Source organism: Monopterus albus, unplaced genomic scaffold, assembly GCF_001952655.1.
Source record: "Monopterus albus unplaced genomic scaffold, M_albus_1.0 scaffold232.1, whole genome shotgun sequence".
In the NCBI taxonomy this organism is placed as follows: Eukaryota; Metazoa; Chordata; class Actinopteri; order Synbranchiformes; family Synbranchidae; genus Monopterus; species Monopterus albus.
Genome location: NW_018128112.1, coordinates 558,103 through 574,094, shown reverse-complemented (window position 1 = coordinate 574,094; position 15,992 = coordinate 558,103). Strand labels below are relative to the sequence as shown.

At 38.3% G+C, this 15,992-nt stretch overlaps 1 protein-coding gene across 1 annotated transcript in view; it reads right to left on the bottom strand.

The window, feature by feature from the left end:
* The window catches only part of LOC109971684 (retinoic acid receptor RXR-beta-A-like), a 12,394-nt gene extending 3,019 nt beyond the window's left edge, over positions 1-9,375 (bottom strand). Inside the window, exons 1-10 of the mRNA XM_020620082.1 lie at positions 9,193-9,375; positions 7,786-7,972; positions 7,362-7,486; positions 6,947-7,167; positions 3,305-3,465; positions 2,996-3,125; positions 585-711; positions 458-499; positions 245-336; positions 23-128 (exon numbers count right to left, since the gene is read on the bottom strand). Of these exons, the coding sequence (XP_020475738.1) occupies positions 23-128; positions 245-336; positions 458-499; positions 585-711; positions 2,996-3,125; positions 3,305-3,465; positions 6,947-7,167; positions 7,362-7,486; positions 7,786-7,926 (1,145 nt within the window). The 5' untranslated portion in view covers positions 7,927-7,972; positions 9,193-9,375. The remainder of the gene's footprint in view (positions 1-22; positions 129-244; positions 337-457; positions 500-584; positions 712-2,995; positions 3,126-3,304; positions 3,466-6,946; positions 7,168-7,361; positions 7,487-7,785; positions 7,973-9,192) is intronic.
* Between the last annotated feature and the right edge of the window lie 6,617 nt (positions 9,376-15,992).

Genomic DNA, 15,992 nt, shown 5'->3' with positions numbered 1-15,992 from the left:
TGTCAAAGTTGCAGACATTTACCTTCCCTGTTGGTCTGGGTATTTCTGTTTGCAGTAGGCTTCCAAAGATGCATAGACTTTTTCTCTAAGGAGCTCCACCTCACTGGTGTTAGAAAGCCCTTTAGCATCTGGAAGAAAAATGAATAAGTACTTTGATTAAGAGCCAAACACGTATTACATCCTAATGTTGTTAAAAAAAAAAAATTTCACAGATATGAGCACACTGTCCTGTACTGTCATGCACCTGGGTTGAAGAGGACGATGGCTCTGAGGCACCCAAGCTCTGTTTTATCCATTTGCATATCTCTCATTTTATTGACCAGCTCAGTAAGAACCCTGAATAATGACAAATGTTGAGAAATACTTTTCAAAAGGTTTCAGTCTGTAAAATACAAAAGAGCATAATTGGGGTGATTTTTAAGGAATAAAAGATGACATTACAAAAGTATAAAATTACCTGTCAAATATGGCTCCGACCTCTGCATTCTGCACGCTCTCTCTGTGTTTAAAAACAAGTTCTAATTAAAGACACTACATGTAGATAAAGCTTCAGACAATGGCATTACAATCATCTACCAATGTACCTGTCAAAAATGGCTCCAACTCCCGCTCTGTGTGCCGTGTCACGCTGCAGCTCAGAGGCAAGAACTACTCCATCCTTTAAAGCAATGGATCGATGGGAGAACGAGGCAATGAGGAGCTCATTCCACCCTGACAAATTAAATACAGTTGAACACTGGAAAGTCAGGGTAGCAGCAGAAAACACTTCAGTAGTTCTTAAAGTCAAACTATATAATGAATGACCAGGTCAAAGTACAAGAGTACTGTATGCAAACTGAGAGGCACACAGGAATAAGACTAAGAAAGCTCTGAGGAATTGGTTCAGAGCCAGGTACACAGGCCTTTCCTAAATTTTCCACACTACTAATCGTGCATAAGAAACTGCTGCTTGCCAGTGTGCAATGCACACCAGCTGTGTGGTGCTAAGAGCATGGCTCACCTTTGTCTGGCCCCTAATATGAGGCGCCAACAGTCCAGTTAAATAAATTATTCCCTCTCGACTTAAACGAAACAGTTCAATTAAGAATGGGTTGGCAGGGCTCTTAACTATTTTCACAATTCTCCCAGATTCATCCTAAAATTCGATAGAAGTCGTTTCCTACATTAATAATGCATATTATTATTTTCTATCATTCAGTGACATTATGCAAATATTAGACAATATTTGCTTAAGCTCAAGTAAATGAGATTTGAAGCAATTTGCAAATAGAAATGTACAACTTTTGTTATACTGTGTATAGCCTAAAGTATACTTATTTGATTTTTACAGAAAATACATGATTTATCAATTTTTCTTAATCAGTAGAAAACTGGTAACATTATTCATTCATTCATTTGTATTATTTGCTAGTTGAACCTAAAGAACAAGACTCATAAAATGTAGGTTTGCCAATGGATGCCTTTTTGTTTCCCCCTTTCAAGTGCACACACAGCCATGACGTTTGTTTGAGCAGTGCGAGAGCTACCGTGTATACACAGTGTATAAATGTAAAGCAAAAATCAAAAAGGCAACATTATGTTACAATACAAGATTTCAGCAGTGAGGTACAATTGCATTCATGATTTTGCATAGGCTACTAACCTGAAAACATCTGGGAATCATGAGTCAGTCTGACAGAAATAAAGTCACCTGTAACCATAGTAACTCACTCCTGTCTGTGCAGGAGATGAGAAGAGAGGAGAGATGCTGCGTGCTGTCTTGTCTATGTGTTGCTCAGTGTTCTCTTTTCATACCGCCACATTAGTTATAAATAATAATAGTCACCTTTATTTGGCTAAGTATGTTACACACATAAAGAATTTGTTTCTGGTACAGTATAGAACCAAGGCAGCCATCTACGGTGCTAACTCACATCGATGGTTCTAACCATCGGGGACAACTTGGGGGTTCAGTGTCTTGCCCAAGGACACTTCAACATGTGGACCCACAACTGCAATTAAAGCCAAATTGCCCTGGTATATAATGTTAAGGTTTTCCAGAGACAAACATTGCTAATAATGTTTCCAAGTTATCTAACTGGTGTGAATGAGGTAGAGATACTGATCAGCTCACTGTAAACACAAATGGCAAATACTGACTTGTTAGCTAGCAAACAGCTAAACAACAGTAATGTAATGTGGCCAATGCAGATAACATCAAACAGTCCAGCATTAACTGCCAGCATTAACAGTAACTGCTCAAGAGTTGGTTTGGGATTGCCCACATGTTGCTATGACAAGTTCAACAAGACCTCAGAAGACCCAACAAATCCAAGATCAGCATTCTCCGGTTAACCTGTTAATCAACAAAGAATGGGGCCCAGTTGTAAGAAAGCATTGTTCTGTCTGACCCAGTGTACCGGTGCAACAAACTCGCACAAACCAAACTTACTGGCAGTTGGATTTTCAGCAGCCATTTTCAAATGTATTGTACTGTGAATTAAATTACAAGTAATTTAGTTTTGAATTTTTTACTGAATCTATGCTTGCATATACACCAACATTAAGGCTACGTATGATATTAGCATAATTTGTGGTTTTCACAGATGTTATATAAATTGTTTTGTAGTTGTTGTTTTTTTTTAAGATTTGATGCAGTGGGCAGTAAAAGAAACCCTTTTAACTCTGCTAGCAAATCTGTTTTTCTAGGATATAAATATTCCCTTGTGTTCTAAATTTTAACATGGTGTTTTAGAGTTTAGGGTGCAAGCAAAATTCAATGAACAATTCCATACACAGTGAACTCAGTGTATAAGAAAACCATATTCTGAAAACATACAGGCAGAACATTTCAGAAAATATCATTGGCCTTTGTGCTCTTTTAAGTGTCTACTTTGTAATATCGCAACATTCATAATTTGCCTTTGCAAAGACATGATGTGGATCTAATTTACATCCTTTTGTTGATTCTGGCATGGTTTTACACAGACTATTCATGACTGCAGATTGATCATACCTGCATGCAGAAGGATGACCTGGTCATCAAGGGGCAGTTCAGAGAAGTGAGGAATTCTCTTTGCCCACTCCACCAAGGCAAACAGCTGTTTGTCTGCAGTCTGACAAATGCTGCTAACAGCGTCATGGGGCTGAAACCAAACAATATAACATCGTGACTTCTTAGAGACATGGCCAAACTAACAACTTGTAATCACAGTAAGCCTGTGCAAAGTACATTTTAATCTAGTTAAACTGGAGCCCACACCCACTATGGTACTGTGAAAAACAGTCGACAGAGTTACTTCTACTGATGGCTCCAAACACTCACAGAGTTGCCTGCAAAGCCTCCATCAGAGTGCAGCTCAGCCTTCTGCTCCACTGCTGTCTCTGCCTCCAAGATCTTCTCCACAGGCATCTCCTCGTTCGCTCCAACACTGAACTCCATCTCTCCTTCATGCTCTCGGTTCCTCTGGCGCTCCTCCTGGACAGCTGTGTCACACAAAAAGAATGGGATGATGGCAAATACTGAAGAATGATGAGACTCGGGGAAAAGAAAAATATAAATCCATTACTTTATGGGTTAAAGAATGATCTGCCTCTTAGCAGGGATTCTGGGGCACTGAGAAAAGTCTGTTCAAATTGTCTGTTGTCCTGACAAAAATGAAATTACACAAGTACACTGCATTCACAATAGCATAATAACTACTATCCATCATGACAAAAGACTGATGAACTTACTTCCATTATTAACAGAAGTACAGTATCTGTCAAGTTGGAGTTACATGCATGACCTTGTTATTAATATGCCCTCAAGTTATTAATATTTCACAAATACTCAATTGTTAGAATAACAATGAATCTAAATATCCACTATTTCTCTGACCCTTACTGATGTGGCAACACATCCAGAGAGGTGTTGTCCTAACCAGCTCAAAGAACCATGGGGACAACTGATCTATGCAGTTTGTTAAAACTTAACAGACTCACTTTTTAACTGCTGTTATCTATAGCAAACCAAAAGGAGACAGATCTCACACTGACTGAAGAAAAGCAGCTGTTGTTTAAACCAAAGAAGTGCCACCGCCATATTATGACTTCCATTTAACAAACAGGAGTTTAAAAAAAAAAAACAAACAAACAAACATGAGAACCTCTTTCAAAATACCAACACTGGCAGATCAGTCAGTCTGCCAAGAGAGACATGATAAACTACCACAGAAGGTGATTTAACTGGTGATGGGATCAGAGCTTCTGGATTTTATGTGCCTAAATATGCAGCCACAGTTAGAATTGCATGAATCTAATGGAGAGGCTTCACCTCTCATAATACACGTGACCTATACAGTACACATTTAAAGCCCCTTTTCCAGCACCTGGTACCAGCTCAACTCGACTTATTTATCAGTCAGATGTTTGGGATAGTACTTGATACTATTTTTGGTAGCAGCTCTGTTGAGGTTCCAAGTGAGCTGAGGCGATAACCAAACAGTGACAAGTAAACACTGGAGACTACCGACTGGTCAGGGAAAGTCATCATTGCTGCAGGGTGATCTCGCCACCGATCAACCTGGATGTTTACATGTGTGCTGCCACTTCTCTCTCACGAGTGTTATAGAGGGTAAAAGTTACGGTGACGGGGGCCTCGAGTCTCTGTTACTCTATAATATAACTGTTATATTACATGAACCACTACATTGTACATCTTATCTCATAGCTCACAGGTTACTGAATTAGGACTGCAACAGTATGAGATTTTCACAGTATGATAACAGTCTCAGAAAATATCATAGCTTAACTGTATTACCATTACTAGTTACTATTATTCTCAGCTGCAACAACCCTCAGAAGAATGAAAAAAGGGGTCTGTTATTATTGCAAGTGACTGTGCCAGTTGACTGAACTGGATTGCAACACTAGACTGACCCTGAAGAATAAAGTGACATCAAATATGATAAAAAACAGCACATAACATGTTATATAGCTAAGGCATGTTAGTTTGCATGCTAGTAGATCAAGTATTCACATCCTTTACTTAACTATTAATCTCACACTGTAAAAGTAGCCTACTGTTACAAAACTCCTGTATTAATAATGTTAAGTATTTACACAGAAATGTACTTAATGTATTAGTTGGCTACTCAATGCAGAAAAATGTTATACTACACAGAATATTATTACATTAACAGCCTGTCACTCGTGCACTGATGTAAAAACAGGACTTGACTGTTACGTTATGATGACCATCTCAGAAAATATCATGGTGTCACCGTATTATGGTATACAGTATTACACAATTACTGATTATTTCCATTACAGATTAACCTGCTGATTATTTTCCCCATTAACTGACTGACTGGTTTGTTAAACCTCTGACAACAGTGAGACATGCCATCACAATGATTATCAAATCATTGATTTAATCAAATGATTATCAAAATAGTTCATTTATTGTAGGTGTGCAAGAGTGCAGCCAGACCTGTCTGTGCCTTCACTCACACACACTCATGTAAGTGAGCCGGAAAGCTTTGTGTGTTTTTCTGAGCTCAGATTAGGATCAGTGTGAGTTCTTTTGCAAGTCAGAGATTAGTGAACAAACAGACAACGTGGAAAATAATTTCAGCAGCGCAGTTTATAATCAGCGTTTATTGTCTGGGATTAAAGTTATAAATGGGAGCCATAGCTTGACCTGTTTTTGAGATATCCAAAGTAATCCTGCACTGCTGATTTTAATTTGTTTTTTTGGTGGATGGAGTTTGGTAACTTCAGCCTCCTCCTGTCTGCCAATTGTCCTCTGCGTGTGTGCATGTGGCACCTGCTGCAAAGTCTGACAGGCAGTCAGAGAAGAAAGGTGCACACGCAATGCGTTTTTTTTTCCCTTCAATACAGGTAATAAGCAAATGTGCATGGCATGATAACCATCAATTTTCATACCATGGTATACCCTAAAACCAGTATACTGCTGCAACCCTATAGTGAATGTGATAATACGAGCATAATGGCCACAGCTATGCTTGCTAAGTAGAGCTAGCTAGCTGGCACATTAGCGGGTCATCACATCTCCAAATATTGTCTGAGCAAATTTGTAAGTGCCATTACTTGGATAGACCGACCACATATTTGAAAACTAGATGGTTATTTTCTCACCTGAAAAACTATCAAAACTTAATAAAGTGGCATAATAACAGTCCTAGGATTAAAATTATAACAGCTTCGAGCCTGTCCTGCCAACACTGTGGGCCAGTGACTTCACATCAGTTTGTGACAACAAGCTACACTGTGGGGGGGACTATCTGCAGTGGAAAACAAAGCGCATGGTACCAAAACGGAGTAGAGTCAAGATGAGCCAGTACAGGCGGTGGAAAAGGGTCTTAAGATACTTAAAACTGAAAGTGTGGTCCATGATCGCATTCGGTAACGTAATCTGTTGTATTCGTTACTGCCTGAATACTGGTTACACACAATAAGCAAACAACAACAACTGTCTGGCTGCTTATTTTATAAAGCAGTCTACCATCACAAGGCAATATACCACTGCAATGCATGCTCTCATTGTTTTTGGGTACATCTTCTCACACAAATCCTCCAGTCACCCATTTTGTGTGTTTGACACAAAAGGTTAATAACATTAAAACACAGTATCTTTAAGATTTTAATGTCATACTCATCCATCCCTCATCTTTTACACTATTAAAAGATGGAGAAAGGGTAGAATAGGAGACAGTGAAGTGAAGAGATGGAAAGGGGTTAAGTTATATAAACAGCCCCAAAACACCCATCTGTACCCTTTGGCTTATATAAGCAAGCATTACTACTTAGTCAGTTGAAATGAGCTTAAAAAAAAAAAAATCTAACTGCCAATGTTTAATTGTAGAAAACTGATATATGTCACCTTTGTATAGTTGCATGTCAGACACCAAACAGGCTCTGAGTATGAACTTAAACCTCTAAAAGAACCCTGTACCTTGCTTACCTTCCCTCTTCATGCCCATGGCCAGGCACTTTTGGTAGCGGCAGTACTGACAGCGATTGCGCTGGCGTTTGTCGACCAGGCACTCTTTGCTATCCCTGCAGGTGTAGCTCAGGTCTTTGCGCACAGTTCGTTTGAAGAAACCTTTGCAACCCTCACAGCTGTACACTCCATAGTGTTTGCCTGAAAATGAGAAAAACGTATAGTTAGACGCTGATGAGAAGCTCAATCACAACTTCAAAGTGAAGGCAACAGTCGGACTCACATTTTGTATTTTATTATCAACTGTGACTGAGATCCACTTTGTTCAAAAGGTGATCTGACAGTATGGAAATAAAAAACACTAAATTTGCCATAAAATAAAACTCCCCTCCAACTGATGCTGCACTTCTGCTAATCCTGCTCATAGTGCACTCACTCGCGCTTCTGAGACAGCATTATTCCAGGGCTGTGAGCTGGCATGGGCCTCAGGCCAAACGGAGGCTTGATATCCTCTGAGCTGCTGATCGAGTGCATTCCGGATAAGGGGGTTGAAGAAGAGATCTGGATACACAGTGCAACCAAATAAAACAATTAAAACACTGTAATGTTGTTGGTCAACTACATTAAATTGCAAACTGGTTTTATTTATTTATTTTTACTAACTAGTGATTCTGTTCAGTAGCTGATAAAAATTACTGGCTATCCAAATACACTCTGCTTGCCTATTTAATGCACTATAAATATCGCAATGGTATTGTAGTAATTGTAATTGCAAATCCACTGCAACGAACATGTATTCTATACCCTGTGTGAACACGAGCATCCTTGAACTAAGGTCGATTAATCTCTTCAGTACAAACCTGACTGTTGCTGATGGGTCCAAATCCAAGAGACGGTGAGATCACTGGGGAGTTAATTGGAGAACTGATAACTGAGAAAGGAGAACCCAAGATGTTGGTGGGGCTGTTGGAGGCTGAGCTGTTGGGCTGCTGTGAGGACATGGCTAGTAAGCTACCAAATGAAGAGGATGATGTCCTGACTGTAAATCTGAGGGCAACACAAAAATATAATCATTAGCTGCATTACTTTTTTTTGACTGAATATACTTAAAGTAAACACCAGTCTTTAACTGTAACTGGCTGTGACTGTGTATGCCAAGTAGAGCTGGAGCAATTACCGATTACTAATTAACTGTCAACTACAAACAATTAAAAGCTTTGGTCGTTTTTTAAAAAGCTGCCATACACACATACATACATATGTGTATGTTTTCATTAATTCATTGCATATCTTTGGGATTGTTGTTCGTACAAAACACGTCTAAAGACATCAACTTGGATTTGTGTCAGGAATTTCTCACTGTGTAACATTCGTCAGGCCATCTAAAAACCTGAACCAGGAAAATACATATTACGTGTATTAACTGTCACACACAAAAAGTAATTTGATGGATGAATAAACTGGAACCACGTTTGTTAGCTATGATTTTATTGAAGGCCAAAATCCAAATGATCTTACATGATTCGCCCTTATCATAGCGGTCAAATTAAAAGGAAAAATACACGTTTGTTGGATGTTGTACGAGAATCTTTGTTCCAACTACACAGTGCATAAAATACATTAGCATTTGTTTACATTACTAGGTGTCTGTTGACACTGGATGGCTGTTATTGGCAATGCACCGCTATACGTATGCTAAGTGTTGCTAAAGATAAGCAGTAGCTAACGTTTACATTAACTCTGTGGAGAACGGCATTAAGCAAACGGCAACAGCAGACCGAAGTTTGACTGTCTATGAGTATTTCCATGAATTAATATGAACGCATTGTTTTACTGGCCACAACACACAACAAATATTGCCCAGTTTTTGATTTTACCATTACCTAATTAACTGCAAATCCATAAACGTCCACAGACCACATGAGCTCGTCAACATTAGCTTTGGGTGCCACAAGTTGACTGGGGTTTCATTTTGATATTCAATTTCGTAAAACTGTTACATAAGAACCCAACCATTAGTCATAAAAAGTATAGATGAAACTAATATGAGCTCGGTAACTCGACAGTCATCGCACCATTTTAATTAATTCGCACAACTAGGGCAGTGTTTTCTGAGCAGTTAGCTAAGATTAGCATGTTAGCAGAAATTACGACTAACGTAGCTAATGTAGCTAACATTGGTCAAACGCACGGTTCAGCGTGATAGCCTAGAGAAGCGGTTGTTGACAAAATAGCTCCTGGATGTTTGGTGGATCAGAATTACTTACCAGATGCACCATCGACGCATTGTTGAAAACGCGTTCACTATACTTGCTGTAATCAGATAACGGCCAGACAACAGACCGATACGTCGAGCCAGTTTACTTCGACTTGACGATGTTGTTGTTTACAGGCCATAGTAGCTCAGCGCCAGTATCCCTTGAGCCACAATGCCTCATGGGACCACCCATAATAGCACTGTCACGTGACAATCAATGCAGTAGTTGCTCGGATTGATGGGTGATTTAATCAAGCCAATTTTTTTTTTCATTTGAAAAAAAAATATGCTTCATTTAAATCGAGTGTTTCATAATTTTTTTGAAGATTTTGGTGATCTGAATTTAAATTACCTCCACATACTACTTCTACTACACATACTGTACACACACATCAAATTGTTAACTGGTGGTTGCAGAAACGAGGCTTTAAGACGCTTTTAACCAACTGAGCCAATTGCTTCCGAAAATGGTTGGCTGTTTTGACACATCTGAATCATCCCACGCTAGCGATATCTGCTGGCTAAATGCGTGAAAATACAATAGAAAGACGACGACCTATTTGAGAAACGCAAACGTATCGTTTTCACAGTATCGTTGTGTGTAAATAAATTGTGTGACAATAATAAAAAGGTGTAAAGGCTATACATATAGGCCGCTTCATCTAGGTATGTCCCAAATTTAACATTTCATTTGTAAAACTGTATTTATGGAAAATGGGCTTCCATGATGTGGAGTGTTTCTGTGACTATTTTCAGTGGAGTGTATGTTAACAGTTTTCTTGAAGTCTCTCCTGCTTTAGGCTTTAATTTATGCTACTGTAGACCTGGCAGTAATAAGGCAGATAGAAGAAGTCATTTTAATAACAGGATATGCTAAATGAATATGCCAAAATAAATTAAACACAACTAAAAAAAAAACAAACAAGACGCTATGTTCCGGGTTGCCCTCTAGCCACCCTTTATTTAAATCTTCAAGATGCGTAGAATTGAGGGGTCTCAGTAGAGATGATGTATTGCTGCAAAACGCCACGTTTTAATTTATTTTTTTTTTACTTTTATTATACCAGTGAAACCTCACTGAGATTAAAGATCTTTTTTACAAGTGCGGTCAAGACAAACAACATAAATTAAAAACTCTCGTTACAAGTGGTGTGTTTCACTAAATTGTGCTGCACCACATGAAAATGCTCCTCTCCCTCCATGTTTCAGATCAGTCTTTCCAAATATTAAATGGGCTGTGTATGTCTTAATTAAAAACCCAGAACAATCTAGCAGCTTTCATTCTGTTAGCGAGACGTTGTAGGAGATCTACGAGTAACCAGAAACACTGACTAAGGATAAGAGGATCAAACTTATTTGATTGTCAGGTAGTAAAAGTGTCAACTGACCCAGAATCAGTAAATGCAAATGTTCAGACTGTCCAGGAGTCACCGCGAGATCACCGGTGAAACTACCGAAATATGAGATGATGTGAAGCAATCACGTGACATGGCCTCTTTGTTACAAGCCTGGAAACAGTGCTTCGAAGCGGAAGTGTCGTCAGTGGGTTGGAGCACGTCGATACGTAGTTTAGAGTCCTACCATCACTACAGTTATATGCCTAAAACAGGGTCATAATAACAAGACATATATTAATAATAGAAAATGACAGCAAATTAGACAAGTGTAGGTGCTCTACCTGGACAATATGAAATATTATTGTTTTGGTTATGACAAGGTTGTGGAAACTAAGTTGCAGTATTCAAATGGAAATGCTGTTTGGTTTTTTGGGTAGCCTAATTATGGCACAATAGAGCCAGACCGAGCAACAGTTTGGACGTCCACACCTACAAAATGAGCTGGAGTGTTTCAGGACTGGTACACACCATAATGTACAATTTGTTCTTGCCCCAGTAATGTTGTTTGGTAATATTTTCCATCATCTAAAATTAGTAACAGTGGTCTGTTTTCAACCCCCACTTGCTTTCTAAGGTGGAGAATGTGTTGCAGCTGAGAACTGAAGTAGCTGCAGTACTTACAGAACTGACCTGGAATTTCTTATAGCCTTAGCAGTATTTATTTTTTGTCTTTTCTTGTTTCGAATACTTATTTTGTCACCAAATAAATTCAATATCAGTGGAAACTCCAATACATTTTCAAAGCTTTTTATGAATATCACACGATATAGCCCCCAAAGAACTAACATTTTCTAGTATACAGGATCCAGCAGACCTCAAATATCATTGAGTTTTTCTTTTTAGATTGGTTGATTTGTATTTTTCAATGGATGGATTGTGTGGAATAACATTTTCAATTGTTTTTTAAAAATATAAATCTATAGCTCCAATTCACAGACACAATGGGGGGAGAGACATCTCTCACTGTCATGATCATGGACACTTAATAGCAGCCCAAGATTGAACCACCATCCATACTGTATGTCCCCACCTGCTGTGATTGTTTAAAAAGTTAAAATATGTGCAGGTGTAGCTGTTTTCATATCTTTATATTTCTTTCATCATCTACTGTATTGTATGTGTAACTTGAAAAATGTCTTTGCTCCTGAAGTACTGCTAGGGCCGGAATTTGGTCGTAATTCAACATTATATTAACTTATATGCACTTTTTTTCACCTTTTGTTTTGTTTTTTGCTATAATCATGGCTGAAAAACAAATTTGCTCTCATAAAAAGGACTCAGACTGTTTCTTATTTCTGGTTTACAGGATTGAATCATTTTTTTATCTTCTATATTTTTCTGATATTACATGTATAAATGTAGAACTTACTATTTAAATGTAGTTGGCTACTTGTATGTGCATTGTCCTCCTCTCAGTGTTCATTTGTTACTTATTTCTACAGCAAGGAAATCAATTCCAACAACCACAACACAACACAAGAGACTCTTAAAACAGATCTATTGCCAACAACTCTGACAGCTTTTCAAAACACTTGATCTCAAGAGGTCATAGCAACATTTCATGTTACTGCTTCTAAAAACGATCAAACACTATTAATGCTGCCACCAAATAAGCAACAACTGCCATTAACCTGACAACAAAACATTAGCATTATGTACAGTACCTCAAGCACAGAGCTCAACAATACAAGTACAGAAATGTCACGTGACAGAAACACAGCAACCTCCAGCAATGAATGTAGATGTAACTACTACACCTGTAGCTTTAACCTTTGATTCTGGACCAGGTTAACTTCCTGAGGTTACCAGAATGGGGGAAGGAAAATATGACTGTGGTGCTGCTGGGACCATTGAGTCCACTGGGAGGCAGCAGCGTGTAGACTTGCAGAAAACTTGAATTTCATCAGTTGTGCATGTACTGGATGATTGTGGAGGACAGACAGCACCTGTTGTGGTTTTTACCATGCTATCCAAAAAATAACACATTTGGGCTGCTTATACTGATATTTTTGCAGTACAGTTAATACTCAGAATCGCTTTTTGACTGTTGTAACATCAAACCAGTGGACTGTGATAAACTTCATCATTATGACGTCCTGCTTCTACTTTTGTTTAAATACAGCTGTCTTCTCTATTGTTGAGTCTGCATTTCATTAAATACAAAAACCTCATGAGGTCTGTAGGCGTGCACATCCACAGTCATGGGTAGCAAGAGTAATGTGAGAACATTGATCTGCTCTCTGCCTTTCACTCAGGGTTACTATTTGCATATTGACCCCCTGGGTTGGGCCCCAAGATTCTTCTTTTTTAGACCCCCAGACTATGGCCCTGGTTCAGACTGCCTGCTACCCTCAGTGACCCGACCTTCACTAGCAACCACATGGAAGACACCGCTCACAGACGTTTACCATCCTGTCTGTACCCTTGAGATACATGGAACATGCAAAGTGGAAATGAAATCATTGCTTTCATTTCCACTTTGCATGATCAAATGTTTTTTTTAAGTCTGTCTTAATGACAAACTGTCTTTATTGTTATCAGACATATTGATCCATAGTAATTTCATCAATGCTTGTGTACATTGTCTGCTGTTTTTCACTTTTCAATACTTTCTTGAAAGTGATTCTACATACAAATTCACTGTTCATTGTCAGTGATCCTTGAAGTGAAAAACGAGACACTGTGAAGAGTGATACAATGCATAAATTATGTTGTGCTTGATATTGTAACTGTACTGTACTGTAACAGTGTCTTATAACTGCTGTAGGAAAACAAATCACAAATTAATGGTAAAATTATACTTACGTATAGTCTAATATATTCCTCTAGGCCTCTTTACAAAAAGAAATGGCCTTAATATTTTGTTAACACTATTATCTGGTTTTAAGGATATAATTAAATGTAACCCCTGAATACCAGTACATATAGATTGTAATCCACTGCTGCATTTTGATAACTGATTTTGCATCCTCAGTGAGGGCCTTGTCACTTACATGTCAATTATTACAGACCATTACCCATGAGTGTGTCATAGCTTAGTTCCTCCCTGAATAGGCATTGGTCAGTGAGGCTCCCATCAGTTCAATGTTAATGTCCCATTGGTTTTAGTCAGTGATCTGTGGGCTACCCCCTCATCTCCTTTTCTCACCTTCATCTCCTCTTCTCTTCTGTCCAGCTGGCTCTGACCTCTGACCCTTTCACCCTCACTCCTGACCCCTGGGGACATTCCCACGCCACACCCTTTTGTGTACATCTCTCCATGGTAAGACATCATTCACTTTCACTGGGATCAGTGTAATGCAACCCAGTTTGGCCTATTCTCAGTTCAAGTATTCTACAGAACTGAAACTTCTACATTAATTAAAGGTATGTGAACAATGTTCACCAAATACATAATAATACAGAATAAAAATATATCATTTTACTGTATTTATTAGTTTATTATAGTATGATATGCTATTATTCTCTCTAATAACATACAGAATATGTTTACCACAAGTTTAAATTCAGCAACTGAAAGATTCAGCTAAGATTATTTTGTAATTATGCTTAGCAAACACATTTTTGGATTTTTATTCTAAATGTCTGAAGATAAAGTTGAACGTAAATATCAGTTTTTAACTTTGTGTCGCTCTACCTGCCATGCATGCCCTCTTTCCTTTTCTTCTCTGAGTCTGGATCCCCTTCATGGATCCCTCCCTTCTTTTCCTTCTGTCACTTTCACAGTTAATTGCTGAAAAAGAGATTTTCTCTATTGAGGCCGAGTCTCTTAGGTAACCCCACTCCGGCATGAAATGAGATGGATAGAGGAGAAGAGACAGAGAGGGGGACATGGACAGGCAAACTGAACAAGCAGCGGTTGAAGACGGATGCACAGGAGAGTGACTTTATAATATTTGAAAAAGTTTGATATTTTATATGCAAAAGGATGCATTAGTAACAGTGGCTTCTCTGGGACTATTGTTACTGTTGGTGGAGCATAATGTAAGTATTAAAAATGTTTACTTTTTAACTTACTTTTTACTATTAGTACAAGTTAGTTCACTAATATACCAGTTTATAAACAAGAAATAAACAAAGATGTGCAATATGTACATTTTACAACAGTATTTAGTGTCAAAAATAAAGTTGTTAAGAAATAGATACTCTTGGATTACATTTTTGACACTTCATTAATTCTTCAGTCTTGTAATAAGCAACACCTGCTTGAAGAAAAGCTGTACAATTTTCAGTACATTTTATTCATTATGATTTCTGCACTTTAATTAATCTATAATATTTGGTCAAACCATTAATCCACTGCAGGTGTTACCCCCAGGGCTAAGAGGTGCTACTGCTGATCTTTCCAAGTTTAACAGGGAGCCTGGCGCTGATTGTCCAAACGCAATTCTTGTATTACTTCTCCACTTCCAGGAGTTGTGGATGGACATCAGACCCCCGACTCCTGCTTACTTCCTCCCGCATGCTGTGATAATATAGGGATCAACATAGGCATTAATTAAATACATGTAGCTGGATTAGGAACATTTTAAAATGGAATACAACTGAAAATTTGTTTGGCCTTTGGCTCTAATAAACAACCTCAATTCAAACTCTGTCTACATAATTCACACTGAATTTCCAAACCCTGGGCTGCCCCCAGGCTGCAGCAGTAGAGTGACTTTTTTCTCCAGTTTTATTTAAGGGTCCTAAAAGCTGTCTGTGAATATATTGTTATCTTGAAGAAAAATATAAATTGAACATGTGGAACAGTTGCCTGCTTATCTGCTTTTCTGGGCAGCTAAATGTGAAAAAGTTCAATAGGGTTGTTAAGAGATAGGGAGGTGATATGGCACAGGGCCAGCTGGCCCATGTTTGGCAAAGAGAAACAGAGGCTGACAAAGATGTTTCTGCCATGTGCCAAATGCACCTTTGGAATACGGACCATGACTTATCCATACTGTATATTCTAACTCAAGTTTGGTTGACAGTTTAGATGGGAAATTTTTCTTTTATTAGATATTACCGCCATATGTCATTGAATCTGAGTTTTTTAGGGGATATTTAGCCAAAATTCCACTTTTGTCATGAAGATATGTACTTCTGAAATTATTTATGATTACACAGAAAATTACTTTTCTCCGAAACTAAACATTTAGACATTATGAGAGAAGGACCCAGCAAGGGAGAAAGTTGAGGCATGACTTCAGAAACTCTATGAATCATGCCTCAAACTGGAGGACTTAGCTGGAATACGCTTCTGGGGGCTTAATTCTTCCAGAAATCTGTGTATAATTAAGTAGGATGTTGTGTTAGTGGTTCATTGGATTCTACAATCAAAGTCGTAAACATCACACATTCATACATCACACATTTTAAATGTAGTTTAAAAAGCAGGTAACTGTCTGCCCCATTCCTGATACTTATAAGATAA